The following is a 16,535-nucleotide window of genomic DNA, read 5'->3' as shown; positions in this document are numbered from 1 at the left end:
AGGTTGTTACAGGTTGTTACAGGTTGTTACATGTTGTTACATGTTGTTACAGGTTGTTACATGTTGTTACAGGTTGTTACATGTTGTTACAGGTTGTTACAGGTTGTTACATGTTGTTACAGGTTGTTACATGTTGTTACAGGTTGTTACAGGTTGTTACAGGTTGTTACAGGTTGTTACAGGTTGTTACATGTTGTTACATGTTGTTACAGGTTGTTACAGGTTGTTACAGGTTGTTACAGGTTGTTACAGGTTGTTACATGTTGTTACAGGTTGTTACAGGTTGTTACAGGTTGTTACAGGTTGTTACAGGTTGTTACAGGTTGTTACAGGTTGTTACATGTTGTTACATGTTGTTACATGTTGTTACATGTTGTTACAGGTTGTTACAGGTTGTTACATGTTGTTACAGGTTGTTACATGTTGTTACAGGTTGTTACATGTTGTTACAGGTTGTTACATGTTGTTACAGGTTGTTACATGTTGTTACAGGTTGTTACAGGTTGTTACAGGTTGTTACATGTTGTTACAGGTTGCTACAGGTTGTTACAGGTTGCTACAGGTTGTTACAGGTTGTTACAGGTTGTTACATGTTGTTACAGGTTGTTACATGTTGTTACAGGTTGTTACAGGTCGTTACATGTCGTTACAGGTCGTTACAGGTCGTTATATGTCGTTACAGGTCGTTACAGGTTGTTACAGGTTGTTACAGGTTGTTACAGGTTGTTACAGGTTGTTACAGGTTGTTGCAGGTTGTTACAGGTTGTTACAGGTTGTTACATGTTGTTATATGTTGTTACAGGTTGTTGCAGGTTGTTGCAGGTTGTTACAGGTTGTTACATGTTGTTACAGGTCGTTACATGTCGTTACAGGTCGTTACAGGTCGTTATATGTTGTTACAGGTTGTTACAGGTTGTTACAGGTTGTTACAGGTTGTTACAGGTTGTTACAGGTTGTTGCAGGTTGTTACAGGTTGTTACAGGTTGTTACATGTTGTTACATGTTGTTACAGGTCGTTACATGTCGTTACAGGTTGTTACAGGTTGTTGCAGGTTGTTACAGGTTGTTACAGGTTGTTACATGTTGTTACATGTTGTTACAGGTCGTTACATGTCGTTACAGGTTGTTACAGGTTGTTGCAGGTTGTTACAGGTTGTTACAGGTTGTTACATGTTGTTACATGTTGTTACAGGTCGTTACATGTCGTTACAGGTTGTTACAGGTTGTTACAGGTTGTTACAGGTTGTTACATGTTGTTACATGTTGTTACAGGTTGTTACACAGTGCATTACCTTCAGGTTTCTTGTTCTTGTTGTTGTTCTGAGCTGTTACGCGGTGGTGTTTGAAGCTGTGTTACATGTTCTTGTTACATCTCATGGTTGTTACACTGTGCGTCACATTCAGGTCAACTTTTGTTCAGAGATGTTACACATTCAGGTCACACATTGTATCTGGGTAACATTTTAGTAAGAGTTGCAACACAATGCGTTACAAACGAGTCATGTATCATTTCAGGTTGTTACACAGTAGATTACGTTTGTGTTACAGGTTATTTCAGGTTATTGCACAGTAACAAGACATATTCTGGGCTCAAACCGGGACCAAACCAGCACAATTATGATCAAACCCATAAGGACTAAAATATGGTAAAATAAGGACCTAAGTGTCTGAGCCTTTGAGTCCTGCCCGGGCCTGAACGGCTTTAGTTTCTCCATCGTTCTAAAAGTAACAGCTCCAGTTCTCAGACCACAGTTTCAGACCAAAGATCTGTGTTGTATTTTTATTGTAACAATTTCGCTACCGACAAGCGTTGATTAAACGCTGTGGCCGTCTTATCTGGAGGAGGAATGTGCTCGTAAAGTTTCTGAGCGAGAAGAGCGAGCGAGGGAGGATCAGAGTCAGAGCGAGAGAGAGAGAGAGAGAACTTCCCCTTTAAATCCAGCTGCAACAGTTTACAGAGCCGCAGCTCCAGCGACTTGTCAAAAACGCTACCAGGCAACTCTCCCGCTCAGCTCCCGCTCAGCTCCCGCTCGGCTCCCGCTCAGCTCCCGCTCAGCTCCTGCTCAGCTCCTGCTCGGCTCGTACCGCTGCGCGCCCAGTGTAAATATGTGTGTATCCAATTGAGAGTAAGTTAAAACTGCACCAGACGAGCCCTGATGCCTTCATGTGTTCCAGCCTGAAGAGGGGGTCTGGAGGGGGGCTCTGGACGTGTGGGCGCTGGAAGAGGCTCATTGTGTCTTCATGAGTCAAAGCTAATGTCACGAGGTCGAGATGGAAAAGTGTGAATGTCAGATACAGTGATGTTTTAGGATATTATAACTCTACCGGACTAAACCAGGTCTAAACCAGGTCTAAACCAGGTCTAAACCAGGTCTAAACCAGGACTAAAGCAGGACTAAACCAGGATTAAACCAGGTCTAAACCAGGTCCTAACCAGGTCTAAACCAGATCTAAACCAGGTCTAAACCAGGACTAAACCAGGTCTAAACCAGGTCTAAACCAGGTCTAAACCAGGACTAAACCAGGTCTAAACCAGGTCTAAACCAGGTCTAAACCAGGACTAAACCAGGTCTAAACCAGGTCTAAACCAGGTCCTAACCAGGTCTAAACCAGGTCTAAACCAGGTCTAAACCAGGTCCTAACCAGGTCTAAACCAGGTCTAAACCAGGTCTAAACCAGGTCCTAACCAGGTCCTAAACCAGGTCTAAACCAGGTCTAAACCAGGTCCTAACCAGGTCTAAACCAGGTCTAAACCAGGTCCTAACCAGGTCCTAACCAGGTCTAAACCAGGTCTAAGTTTTGAGAAGGATATTGTTTGCCATCAGTACAGCTTTATTTATAGCAGGGGCAATTTAGTTTAGCAAATTGAACAGTTAAAAGGTAGAAAAGGATCCAAAGGAAGTCAATGATGTCACTGCATTTCAAATTGCACCGTTTCCACTGCCATCCAAGAGTCATTTCAAGCTGAAGGTACTGGACGGAGAATCAAGAGTTGAAACATCTCTCTAAAATGCTCTCATCTCCATCAAACACTTCCTCCTGAACAAGAAGTTCAAACCCATGAATAGCTTTGCCTGGAACATTCCACAGTATTTCATTTGTCTGTGTGACTCCACCAGGCCCAGTTACAGGTCAGATCTGCTCAGCGGAGAGCAGAGAGCTATCATTACAAATACATGTTTTTCAAGGAATTTAGATGCAACAAAAACACTTCAAATAAATGCCAAAGAGGCAAGTTCAGTCCCTGACCAGGCCCCGAAAAGCCCTAGTGCACCTTTAAAACCCTGTAAAGACGCGAGCAGGTGGGGACGCTCTTTCATCACCGTCTGAAGCACATCCGCACACACCAGCTCCACGGAGACATCGTGTGGCCCAGAGCCTCGCCGCCAGCGCCACGGAGCAAATAAATACGCCATTAATTAGTGAAGGAAAATGTGATTGGAGCGCGGGCCGTGATTTATGGCCGGTGTCAGCGTCATCTCAAAGTGAGTGGTACAAACCCAAATACCGAGCTGCCGGAGACGCCTGAGAAAGCGCCGGACGGGCCTGGACTTTCCACCACTCCTGTATCTGCTGCCGAGGCCTGACACGGCCAGAAGGGAAAACACTGACTCCACTGAGGGTAATTACCAAGTGTCTGGACACGGCTTCTCCCCCCGTCCAACGACGATGACCTCAGAGCAAAGTGTCCAGCCACCTGCCACGATATGGGACGTGTCCGGGCGCCACTTTGGGCGCTTTGGTCGGTGTTGTCGAGGATTTTTTAGTTGTCAAATGATAACTATTGTGTAAATCGGACGATATATTATGCAAAATCATCTTTAAGGAGCTTTTAATCCAATATTTCCACACCATTATTCAATATTTAAGTCTTCTTTATGTTTGTGTTGATCCTGTATTGTCCTGCAACTGAGAGGGAATTCATGTTTTCACCTACCCCCTATCCCCGCCCAAATACCTCTCCTTGGTTGTGATTGTTTGAAAAGCGAAGACTGGGAGTGACGCATGAAGAAAATGTCACGTAGCCACTTAAATAAAAGCATGTAACGGACAATCTGCCGCTTGTTACGGTGAAATGCCAGTGTGAAGAGGCGGGGCTTATCGGGTCTGCAGTTTTGAACAGGAAGTCAATGGAGATGTTTCTATTGTTACGATGTTTTAGATGAACAAAAATGAACAAAATGTAAAATGATGATTTACTTATGTTATTAATTGCCAGGGGAGAAAAAAAGCATAGTACATCCCCTTTAATAATCGTCCAACCAGGAAGTAACAAGCTCAACTTCACCAGAATTGTCAAACTTGAGAAAATGCGGCAAACATTTAACAAAATCATAAATATAACATAATGGAAAAGTTGTGATCTGACCTGCCACGTGCACTTTAACCTATAACCGCTGTAGGTTCTATTTTCACTACACGGACTAAACATTTCGTCCATCTAGAATACTTCCCATCGTGTGTTTAAGCGTTTACAGGACGTGTTTACCCCCCGCCCTGCCCCGCCCCGCCCCGCCCCGTATCGAACCCATCCCAGCTCAGGGGCGCTTGAGTCCGGGTCTAAACGCCGTGTAAGTCGGCCCAAAACACCGTCCTAAGTGTCTCTGCGGTAATCGCTCCCATTTGGAAGGGGGCAGGAGAAGCAGAGCTCTGACAGCGTAATGGACTCACACTGGTGCACATCTGGAGCTCTGGCGGGGCAGAAAAAGTCCACAAAACAAACGTGTACAGAAGGAAATCAACAGGATCCTCTTCCACTGGCGACGCGTTCCTGTGTGTGCTCGGCAAATACTGAAATGCAGGGTTTTGGGGACGATTTTAACGATGGGATTCTGGTTAAAGTTCATATTTTAAACACGTCCAGAAGAATTGACTGAAATAGAAACTGACAAACTGATGAAAGAATCATGTATAATTCATAGTTTGAACAGACGACGTTTGTTTTTTTGTTAAATTTAACTTGTCAGTCCTATTCACGGCTGAAAAACTTAAAAATAAATACTTCAAATGACTTCCGAGGGCTCACGAGGTTCCACAGTAGAGCATTAATCATGTATTATTCAATTGCAGGTGTTTCTATTGTTGCTAAAAGGACCTTGAATTGAAATGATGAGGCGTTCTTACCGTGAGCAAAGTCTCCTGTCCACAGATCTGACCTGTACCTTGGTGATCTGCTTGTGTGATGAGTTTTGATCAGTTTAAGATTTACTTAAAGGTCCGGTACCACTTTATAAAAATGTTACTGGCCTCAATAAAGCACAGACAAACAAACAAACAAACAGACTTAATTAAGGCAGAGCGATGGCTTGATTAACCTGTTACCACCCACCTGTCCGCCGGCGAGCATTTTCTATATCTCAAATATTCTCTTTCATCACTTTTATTTCCGTGGTCAATACCAGCAAGTTATACATCATTTTAAAGCTTATTTTCTCAACAAAAGGAATATGTCATTGATTTACATTGAATAATATGCACCAAGAAGCAATTGCCAATAGTTTGTGAGAAAGTCTCAACTTTTACAAACACATGTCCTGTTTGCTGTTTATGACGGACAAAATGGCTTTAATTCTGTACATCCTTGTACTCAGTCTGTCCGTAAGGAATCATTGAACAACAATATCCACTTGTATTTTTCCTGAAGTTTTCTGATTTCGAGATATTGTCAAGTAAACAAACTTTTCGTTTCTCGCCGGACGAGAATGCGCTTGTCCGGCGCATTTCTCCGTCCATAACAAATGACCTGTTTGACCTATAAGATAATGTTGGATATCCTTCTTTTCTTCAGACTGTTTCCTACAGAATGAGACCATCCACACATTTTTCGGTCACCGGGTTTGTTTGCTACAGCCTCCGGAGGAAAAAAATGCGGCGCTTCCGAAGCGCGCTTCCATCTTTGTTTTTAGCCCTTAGCTTCTGCTAACAGGCACGCAGGAGACTTTGAGTGACATATTATTCTAGCCAATAAGGATCAAATCAAATCAATTTATTTTTAAGGAGAGCTTTGTCCTGATAGGCGGGACAAAGGGCTTATTGACACATTTGGTTCTGTATTTTCGTGCGTAAGGCTCCGTGAAGGCTGTAAAGAGCCAGATTTCTCGGCAGGATTTTGCTCATAACGTTTTCTGATTTTATTAGCCTTTTGGACGTGCATTTTGTTAGATATATGTATTATTATACCAATACAAAAATAAAATCAAAATATTATAATTTTGTTTGTTTTTTTTAACCTCTATATGGGAAATTCATGGGTAAACTCATATTTACACATTTTCACATATTGTTTTTAGCAGTTATAATTGCTATTAGTGGCCTACAAAACATCAAAATGTATATTTTATGATCATAGAGGAGCTAAAATTGTAATAAAACAGTTTGGCACATATTTGGATCACTTTGGATGTTCCGAATATACTTTTTGATACAAAAAGGTCAAAGCACCAAAATGCTTCTGTTCCTAGAGATCTGAAACTTTACACAGTTGTTGTCAACAAGATAAACATCATGTACAGTGAACAGCATATGCACACAATGAAGTATGTCATGCTCAGGACCATTACAAATTAACAATATTCAGGCGAGACTAAAAAAGGATGTTTTGTTTGTTTGGGCCTCTGTAGTGTAAGTTCTGAAGCCCTGACAGTGTGACATGTGCACATCTGCAGAAACTAGAAGGTCTAAGCTTTCTAATGATGCATCACACTCACATGTGGAACATAAGATCCTCTTTTAACAAGCAATGCCATTTGGGTCCAACCAGTGTGCACAGGGCGAAATAGGTGGATGGAAACAGGTTAAGGGTTTAGCAGTTGTCACGATACACTACAAACTCAACTTCGATACTAAGGAAAATAATCAATACTCAACACATTTTTGATACAATAATGATCATTTAAATATCATAGTTTTAAGCTTTTAGACAATATCCTGATATTTTCAATTTTATTTATTTATTGAACAAGTCATTCTAAAACGGTTTAAAACATTATTTCCATGTGATTGTTTTAGTTTTGATCAAATGAGTTTCTAGTTTCGATCATAGTTTTAGTAATAATCATATTTTCAATACATTGACACGCCTGAATCAGTCTTTGTTCACGCTTTATTAAGGCTAAAGTGTAATGATATTGTGTTAAAGTGTTACACCTTTAAGGATTGACACTAAAGCTGATTTCATAAGTGTATTGTATGTTTGGAGAATAATAAATGATCTGTCAGAATCAGTTTCATCTCCTTTACTCGTGTAAGGATTAGTTTGGCTTTATTAGCAGAGGCGTCCGTGTCACTGCCGTGTTAAAAGTCACGTTGTCTTGTCTTTCAGATGATGAACGAGCACGAAGACTCCTCCCCAGAGAGCTGCCTCAAGAAGGTAGGGCCCTTTCCCACATCCTGCTCTGCTCTTGGCTTGACAACGTTGAGGATTTGTGTCGGTTTGGACTCGATACGACTGCGATTGGAACTTTTACTCCGTTGCCGCGGTGATATTTGTGTATTTGTTCATTCGCGTTCAGGTTTTGACGCTCATATCGCGCAGTTGATCCGTTTATTTGAATTGTACACAGCTTATTTGAGACATTTTCGTACATTTTACACGTGTTTCTGAGCAGACACGACCTATAACACATTCTGACACTTTGTCCTCTTTATTTGAAGGTGTTTTTTTAAGTTTGCGAGCTTGTTTTCGAGTCGTGCTGCTGAAATAGACCGGCAAACCTTCTTTGAAGAGCATTTTCTTTCTCCGTGTTGACAAAAATCCTGCTAATTTCGACCTCGTTTCACACGTTTAAACCGCCGAACGCAACATGGATGGTCACTTATTCATACACCTGAGAGAACATCGATATGTTGGCGCCATTGAGCAGCCACGGGCCACTTTATGAGCTGATAAATGCATTGGAGAGGTGGGACACTTCTTCCATGACCTCGTGTCCCCGGGTCGGACGGAGGGGGAGGAGCTTAATGGTCCTCGAAGACGCAGCCGACGGGACAAAGTCAATGTCCCTTAAAAAAACAAATCAATGGCTGGAAATAAAGAGATAATTCATGCCGTTCTATATGTGTGAAAGGTATGGGAGGTTTTAGGTGTGATCAATGTTTGTGTCTGAATATTATTGATCGTTGGTGTGGTTAATGCACCGGCGTAATATAATATAACATCCATGGAAATAGATTTTGAGGCAAGACACTGCGAGGGAATTTAGATATTAAACATGTTAAAATAGAAGTTTTTTTTACAAATGGACAAAATATTCTGTATGAAATGTGTCCAATTTTTCATTATTTCACAGAATCCACTTGGATCCATAAAGTTCTCTGGGCAATTGTCTCTAAATAATGTTTTTCTTACATAAATATCAGCCTTAAAGTCGCACTTCACTGAATTTAACAAGCGTTTGATGAATCCCACATCAAATTATAATTTATTCAAGTTTTGAATTTGTCTTTTTTTTGTTTTCTCTCAAAATGTTAATGTTGTTAAAATCTTGGCCTTTCCAAAGTCTCCTGAGCGATTCATCCAATGTGTCGACAAAAAGAAGCAGAAAACTCGGCTTTATCCATTTTTCAGCTTTTTATTTCCGAGCGATTTTGATGAAAAATGTGAGATGAGTAAACTACAGATTTTTTTCATTTCTTTCCCTTTTCCCCGTCTCTGTTTCACCTCGAGAGTATTTTCACTTCCTCCCTACGTTACCCAGACTTTTTTAATTCTGTTTTATTTGTATTTTTTTGCCCATTTTATTCCTCTGACTCTCGCTGCGACTCGCCCCATCTTGTTCTGATCCGTCGGACGCTGCAGCCACCGGAGTCTGCAGCGCCGGAGTCTGCAGCGCTGGAGTCTGCTGCAGCGCCGGTGTCTGCAGCGCCGGTTTCTGCAGCCGCCGGAGTCTGCAGCGCCGGAGTCTGCAGCGCCAGAGTCTGCAGCGCCGGAGTCTGCTGCAGCGCCGGTGTCTGCAGCGCCGGAGTCTGCAGCGCTGGAGTCTGCTGCAGCGCCGGTGTATGCAGCGCCGGTTTCTGCAGCCGCCGGAGTCTGCAGCGCCGGAGTCTGCAGCGCCGGAGTCTGCAGCGCCGGTGTCTGCAGCGCCGGAGTCTGCAGCGCCGGAGTCTGCTGCAGCGCCGGTGTCTGCAGCGCCGGAGTCTGCAGCGCTGGAGTCTGCTGCAGCGCTGGAGTCTGCAGCGCCGGAGTCTGCAGCGCCGGAGTCTGCAGCGCTGGAGTCTGCTGCAGCGCCGGTGTCTGCAGCGCCGGAGTCTGCAGCGCTGGAGTCTGCTGCAGCGCCGGTGTCTGCAGCGCCGGTGTCTGCAGCGCCGGAGTCTGCAGCGCTGGAGTCTGCAGCGCCGGTGTCTGCAGCGCCGGAGTCTGCAGCGCTGGAGTCTGCTGCAGCGCCGGTGTCTGCAGCGCCGGTGTCTGCAGCGCCGGTGTCTGCAGCGCCGGTGTCTGCAGCGCCGGTGTCTGCAGCGCCGGAGTCTGCAGCGCTGGAGTCTGCAGCGCTGGAGTAGATCGGCGTGGGAGGGTTGTTCTGTCCTGTCCTGGCTCTTATCTGCTGTGACAGTGGCTCCGAACAACAGGAGCAGAACTAATGGAGGAGCACTGCTTTTGACCCGCTCGGGCTCCTGTAATCAGAACAGCGTGTGCACGAACGAGCGCTGCACAAGCCACTGTCAATGTGTCATGTCACGGAACATTTGGGAACTTCAAATACAGCACATGGTTTTATTTATTTATTTCATCTTATTTAGCAAACGCTTAGGAATTGCTTTTAATAGTTATTGGTCAATCTACAAACCGTCTACAAACCAGGTCTAAACCAGGACTAAACCAGGTCTAAACCAGGACTAAACCAGGTCTAAACCAGGACTAAACCAGGACTAAACCAGGTCTAAACCAGGACTAAACCAGGACTAAACCAGGTCTAAACCAGGACTAAACCAGGACTAAACCAGGTCTAAACCAGGACTAAACCAGGACTAAACCAGGACTAAACCAGGTCTAAACCAGGACTAAACCAGGTCTAAACCAGGTCTAAACCAGGTCTAAACCAGGTCTAAACCAGGTCTAAACCAGGTCTAAACCAGGTCTAAACCAGGACTAAACCAGGACTAAACCCGGTCTAAACCAGGACTAAACCAGGTCTAAACTAGGACTAAACCAGGTCTGAACCAGGTCCAAACCAGGTCTAAACCAGGTCCAAACCAGGTCTAAACCAGATCTAAACCAGGTCTAAACCAGGACTAAACCCGGTCTAAACCAGGTCTAAACCAGGACTAAACCAGGACTAAACCAGGTCTAAACCAGGTCTAAACCAGGACTAAACCAGGACTAAACCAGGTCTAAACCAGGTCTAAACCAGGACTAAACCAGGACTAAACCCGGTCTAAACCAGGACTAAACCAGGTCTAAACCAGGACTAAACCAGGTCTAAACCAGGACTAAACCAGGTCTGAACCCGGTCTAAACCAGGTCTAAACCAGGACTAAACCAGGTCTAAACCAGGACTAAACCAGGTCTAAACCAGGTCTAAACCAGGTCCAAACCAGGTCTAAACCAGGTCTAAACCAGATTTAAACCAGGTCTAAACCAGGTCTAAACCAGGTCTAAACCAGGTCCAAACCAGATCTAAACCAGGTCTAAACAGGTCTAAACCAGGTCTAAACCAGGTCTAAACCCGGTCTAAACCAGGTCTAAACCAGGTCTAAACCAGGTCCAAACCAGGTCTAAACCAGGACTAAACCAGGTCTAAACTAGGACTAAACCAGGTCTGAACCAGGTCCAAACCAGGTCTAAACCAGGTCCAAACCAGGTCTAAACCAGATCTAAACCAGGTCTAAACCAGGACTAAACCCGGTCTAAACCAGGTCTAAACCAGGACTAAACCAGGACTAAACCAGGTCTAAACCAGGTCTAAACCAGGACTAAACCAGGACTAAACCAGGTCTAAACCAGGTCTAAACCAGGACTAAACCAGGACTAAACCCGGTCTAAACCAGGACTAAACCAGGTCTAAACCAGGACTAAACCAGGTCTAAACCAGGACTAAACCAGGTCTGAACCCGGTCTAAACCAGGTCTAAACCAGGACTAAACCAGGTCTAAACCAGGACTAAACCAGGTCTAAACCAGGTCTAAACCAGGTCCAAACCAGGTCTAAACCAGGTCCAAACCAGGTCTAAACCAGGTCTAAACCAGATTTAAACCAGGTCTAAACCAGGTCTAAACCAGGTCTAAACCAGGTCCAAACCAGATCTAAACCAGGTCTAAACAGGTCTAAACCAGGTCTAAACCAGGTCTAAACCCGGTCTAAACCAGGTCTAAACCAGGTCTAAACCAGGTCCAAACCAGGTCTAAACCAGGACTAAACCAGGTCTAAACCAGGTCTAAACCAGGTCTAAACCCGGTCTAAACCAGGTCTAAACCAGGTCCTAACCAGGTCTAAACCAGGTCTAAACCAGGTCTAAACCAGGTCTAAACCAGGTCCTAACCAGGTCTAAACCAGGTCTAAACCAGGTCTAAACCAGGTCTAAACCAGGTCTAAATCAGGACTAAACCAGGTCTAAACCAGGTCTAAACCAGGTCTAAACCCGGTCTAAACCAGGTCTAAACCAGGTCCTAACCAGGTCTAAACCAGGTCTAAACCAGATCTAAACCAGGTCTAAACCAGGTCTAAACCCGGTCTAAACCAGGTCTAAACCAGGTCTAAACCAGGTCTAAACCAGGACTAAACCAGGACTAAACCCGGTCTAAACCAGGACTAAACCAGGTCTAAACCAGGACTAAACCAGGTCTAAACCAGGTCCAAACCAGGTCTAAACCAGGTCCAAACCAGGTCTAAACCAGATCTAAACCAGGTCTAAACCAGGTCTAAACCCGGTCTAAACCAGGTCTAAACCAGGTCCTAACCAGGTCTAAACCAGGTCTAAACCAGATCTAAACCAGGTCTAAACCAGGTCTAAACCCGGTCTAAACCAGGTCTAAACCAGGTCTAAACCAGGTCTAAACCAGGACTAAACCAGGACTAAACCCGGTCTAAACCAGGACTAAACCAGGTCTAAACCAGGACTAAACCAGGTCTAAACCAGGACTAAACCAGGTCTGAACCCGGTCTAAACCAGGTCTAAACCAGGACTAAACCAGGTCTAAATCAGGACTAAACCAGGTCTAAACCAGGTCTAAACCAGGTCTAAACCCGGTCTAAACCAGGTCCAAACCAGGTCTAAACCAGGTCTGAACCCGGTCTAAACCAGGTCTAAACCAGGACTAAACCAGGTCTAAATCAGGACTAAACCAGGTCTAAACCAGGTCTAAACCAGATTTAAACCAGGTCCAAACCAGATCTAAACCAGGTCTAAACAGGTCTAAACCAGGTCTAAACCAGGTCTAAACCCGGTCTAAACCAGGTCTAAACCAGGTCTAAACCAGGTCCAAACCAGGTCTAAACCAGGTCTAAACCCGGTCTAAACCAGGTCTAAACCAGGTCCTAACCAGGTCTAAACCAGGTCTAAACCAGGACTAAACCAGGTCTAAACCAGGTCTAAACCAGGTCTAAACCAGGTCCTAACCAGGTCTAAACCAGGTCTAAACCAGGTCTAAACCAGGTCTAAACCAGATCTAAACCAGGTCTAAACCAGGTCTAAACCAGGTCTAAACCAGATCCAAACCAGGTCTAAACAGGTCTAAACCAGGTCTAAACCAGGACTAAACCAGGTCTAAACCAGGTCTAAACCAGGTCTAAACCAGGTCTAAACCAGGTCTAAACCCGGTCTAAACCAGGTCTAAACCAGGTCCTAACCAGGTCTAAACCAGGTCTAAACCAGATCTAAACCAGGTCTAAACCAGGTCTAAACCCGGTCTAAACCAGGTCTAAACCAGGTCTAAACCAGGTCTAAACCAGGACTAAACCAGGACTAAACCCGGTCTAAACCAGGACTAAACCAGGTCTAAACCAGGACTAAACCAGGTCTAAACCAGGACTAAACCAGGTCTGAACCAGGTCCAAACCAGGTCTAAACCAGGTCCAAACCAGGTCTAAACCAGATCTAAACCAGGTCTAAACCAGGTCTAAACCAGGACTAAACCCGGTCTAAACCAGGTCTAAACCAGGACTAAACCAGGACTAAACCAGGTCTAAACCAGGTCTAAACCAGGACTAAACCAGGACTAAACCAGGTCTAAACCAGGTCTAAACCAGGACTAAACCAGGACTAAACCCGGTCTAAACCAGGACTAAACCAGGTCTAAACCAGGACTAAACCAGGTCTAAACCAGGACTAAACCAGGTCTGAACCCGGTCTAAACCAGGTCTAAACCAGGACTAAACCAGGTCTAAACCAGGACTAAACCAGGTCTAAACCAGGACTAAACCAGGACTAAACCAGGTCTAAACCAGGACTAAACCAGGTCTGAACCCGGTCTAAACCAGGTCTAAACCAGGACTAAACCAGGTCTAAACCAGGACTAAACCAGGTCTAAACCAGGACTAAACCAGGTCCTAACCAGGTCCAAACCAGGTCTAAACCAGGTCCAAACCAGGTCTAAACCAGGTCTAAACCAGGTCTAAACCAGATTTAAACCAGGTCTAAACCAGGACTAAACCAGGTCTAAGCCAGGTCTAAACCAGGTCTAAACCCGGTCTAAACCAGGTCTAAACCAGGTCCTAACCAGGTCTAAACCAGGTCTAAACCAGGTCTAAACCAGGTCTAAACCAGATCTAAACCAGGTCTAAACCAGGTCCTAACCAGGTCTAAACCAGGTCTAAACCCGGTCTAAACCAGGTCTAAACCAGATCTAAACCAGGTCTAAACCAGGTCTAAACCAGGTCTAAACCCGGTCTAAACCAGGTCTAAACCAGGTCCTAACCAGGTCTAAACCAGGTCTAAACCCGGTCTAAACCAGGTCTAAACCAGGTCTAAACCAGGTCTAAACCAGATCTAAACCAGGTCTAAACCAGGTCTAAACCAGATCTAAACCAGGTCTAAACCAGGTCTAAACCAGGACTAAACCAGGTCTAAACTGCACCTTTCTTACTTCCATAAAGTCTCCAAACATATTATTCCAAACTTAAGCTGTAAAAAACATTCAAACCCACATGAAAACCCTTTGCTGGCGTCACTTGCCGTAAGAATACACACTCTTTTTAAAGGTGATGTCATCTTACATTGGTTGAGGGGAGGTCAGAGGTCACGCAGACACACTATGCAAACGCTCCACTCCGGCGCTGATGTGAAACGCTACATTAGCGCGAGGCTTATTTAAAGAGGCGACCGCAGGTGGTTAGGCTGCTCCCTGCGCCGCACATGTTCCCAGAGCGTGTCAAAAGTACACGACCACTACATGAATACACCGGAGAGCACGCAGTACTTTTGTGTAGGACATGGTATCTTTGGTAACACTTTAATCAAGCAGCAACAAAGCAACCAAATAGTTTATAAAGAAGGATTCAGGCGAAGTAACTATATGTCATTATGGGTGAAGAGTTAGGGGATTAATTATAACAAAAATAAAGTTGTGGGATGAAAATATGATGTACTTTCTACACCTTTAATAATGCCACGTCCAAATCCAATTTTTTTAATTTATTTTTTCATGTTGAAAAATGCACTCGGAGACATTTTTAAATGGACAAATTTCGATGCTATTAAAGTTCCCAGGACAGGTTTTTACAGTTTTCTAATGTTGATTTTATGTTGTGTATTTTTGCGTGTTGTACATATAAATGATAGTTTTACACCAATCGAGCAGGTATTTCTGGAGAAAACGCTGAAAAATCTGTAGAAAATAACAGGAAGTGACATCACACCAGGGACACTCATTCCAGTCAAAGTTGATGCAGAATTTTCACAAAGAAACAACGTTTTTGACTCTAAACATGAATTCAACAAAATAAAGTTGCACATTTTAACAAATGGTGACATCAGATGAGTTTTTGCCCAGTGTTTCACATCAATTACAAACAGGAAGTGAAATTATAAACACAAAAAATGTGCTTTTCCGTCATAACAAAAAATTCGAAATGTATTTTTCGTAACATTTTAATTCAATGAGTCGTTTTAGTTTTATGAATCGTTAATTTGAAAATGGACAAATTTGATCAACTTTGGAGCAGATGAGACGTGAATATGGAAGTTGTTGTGCTGTAATTGTGCGTATGTTTTGTCATATTGTCACATTTATCTTTATGTCTTTATTTCGTCTCGCTTTCAGGTCGTGTTCTTTCTTCAGTGTGTTGCTGTATGTTCCCCCAAAAATAAGAAGAAAAATGAATAAATAATCATTGCACACGTGAAGCTTTCGTTACTATTACAATGACTACATGTATTTAGTATGTTTTCATGTATTTAGTATTTAGTATGTTTTCATGTATTTAGTATGTTTTCATGTATTTAGTATTTAGTATGTTTTCATGTATTTAGTATGTTTTCATGTGTCTCATTATGTGCGGTGATGGCCCGTCGTGGACCATAAAGCGCATGAATATGAATGAAATTATGCATACGCCGCTCCCATAACGTGAGTCATTCATCCAGGGCCAGACCAGGGCCCCAGACTAGGACCCCAGACCAGGGCCACTGACTCAACACTGAGCTCGTTCAGACACTGGACTAATTATGCCAAGTATGCCAGACAATCCGCCGTTTTAAAAGTCTTGTGCCACTTGTGCTCTTTTGTTTGTGCTGTTTTTTTTTTCTCTGTTTGTCACATTTTATGTTCTGTGTATGTTGTATAAGAATTGGAAAATAATAAATAAAGTAGTAATCTCAATGTGACTTTCCTGGCTAAATAAAGGTTAAATAAAAAATATGTAAACAATAAATATAGATATTACAAAATTTAATTTGAAATATATAATATATATATATATATATATATATATATATATATATATATATATATATATATATATATATATATATAATCAATATAATATATATATATATATATATATATATATATATATTTTGTATATATATTTAAAAAAATATCTTAAATCTGGATCAAACATGCCCATTTTCAAATTATCAACTTATAAAACTGAAACGACTCATTGAACTAAAATGTTAAGATACATTTATTTTGAATTTCACATAAAAAAATTGAAAATGTTATGACAGAACAGCACATTTTTGGTTCATAATTTCACTTCCTGTTTGTCCGATCCAACTTTATTTGTACAGCACGTTTTACCAACGAGTTTAAGTAACTCATTACTACTCGTTACAATCCCTTATGTTTGCAATCTTCATCTTCCAAATCATTTTACTCCACACCTGTTTTCATCTCCATGGCTACGACCACAAACACCTTCACTCCTGTCCCGCCTCCGCCTCCCCCAGCTCCTCCCCCCCTCACCCCTGCTCTCTTCTCACCCAGTGGGGGGTACTCGTGCGATCCGGGGTTAAGACCGGGGGATAAAGCGCTAGCAAAGATGTTGTTGTAGCTTCTCCGGCCCACTTCCTCAAATCTGCGGCGGGCTTATGGTCGGCGTTTGTGCCGGGCTCGCGGGGGGAGACGTGTTGGCTTACGCGCACATACCCAGGCATCTTCTC

At 43.2% G+C, this 16,535-nt stretch overlaps 1 protein-coding gene across 7 annotated transcripts in view; it reads left to right on the top strand.

Moving 5' to 3' along the window:
- prdm16 (PR domain containing 16) overlaps positions 1-16,535 on the top strand; it is a 378,806-nt gene that overhangs the window by 207,815 nt on the left and 154,456 nt on the right. For all 7 annotated transcript variants that reach the window (XM_072448679.1, XM_072448686.1, XM_072448682.1 and 4 more), the window contains exon 3: positions 7,322-7,369. In XM_072448679.1, the coding sequence (XP_072304780.1) occupies positions 7,322-7,369 (48 nt within the window). The remainder of the gene's footprint in view (positions 1-7,321; positions 7,370-16,535) is intronic.

Source organism: Eucyclogobius newberryi, unplaced genomic scaffold, assembly GCF_026437365.1.
Source record: "Eucyclogobius newberryi isolate DKJ021-1_F unplaced genomic scaffold, fEucNew1.0.hap1 SCAF_17, whole genome shotgun sequence".
Taxonomy (NCBI): domain Eukaryota; kingdom Metazoa; phylum Chordata; class Actinopteri; order Gobiiformes; family Gobiidae; genus Eucyclogobius; species Eucyclogobius newberryi.
The sequence above is the reverse complement of the archived record's forward strand: the minus strand, read 5'-3'. Positions and strand labels throughout refer to the sequence as shown.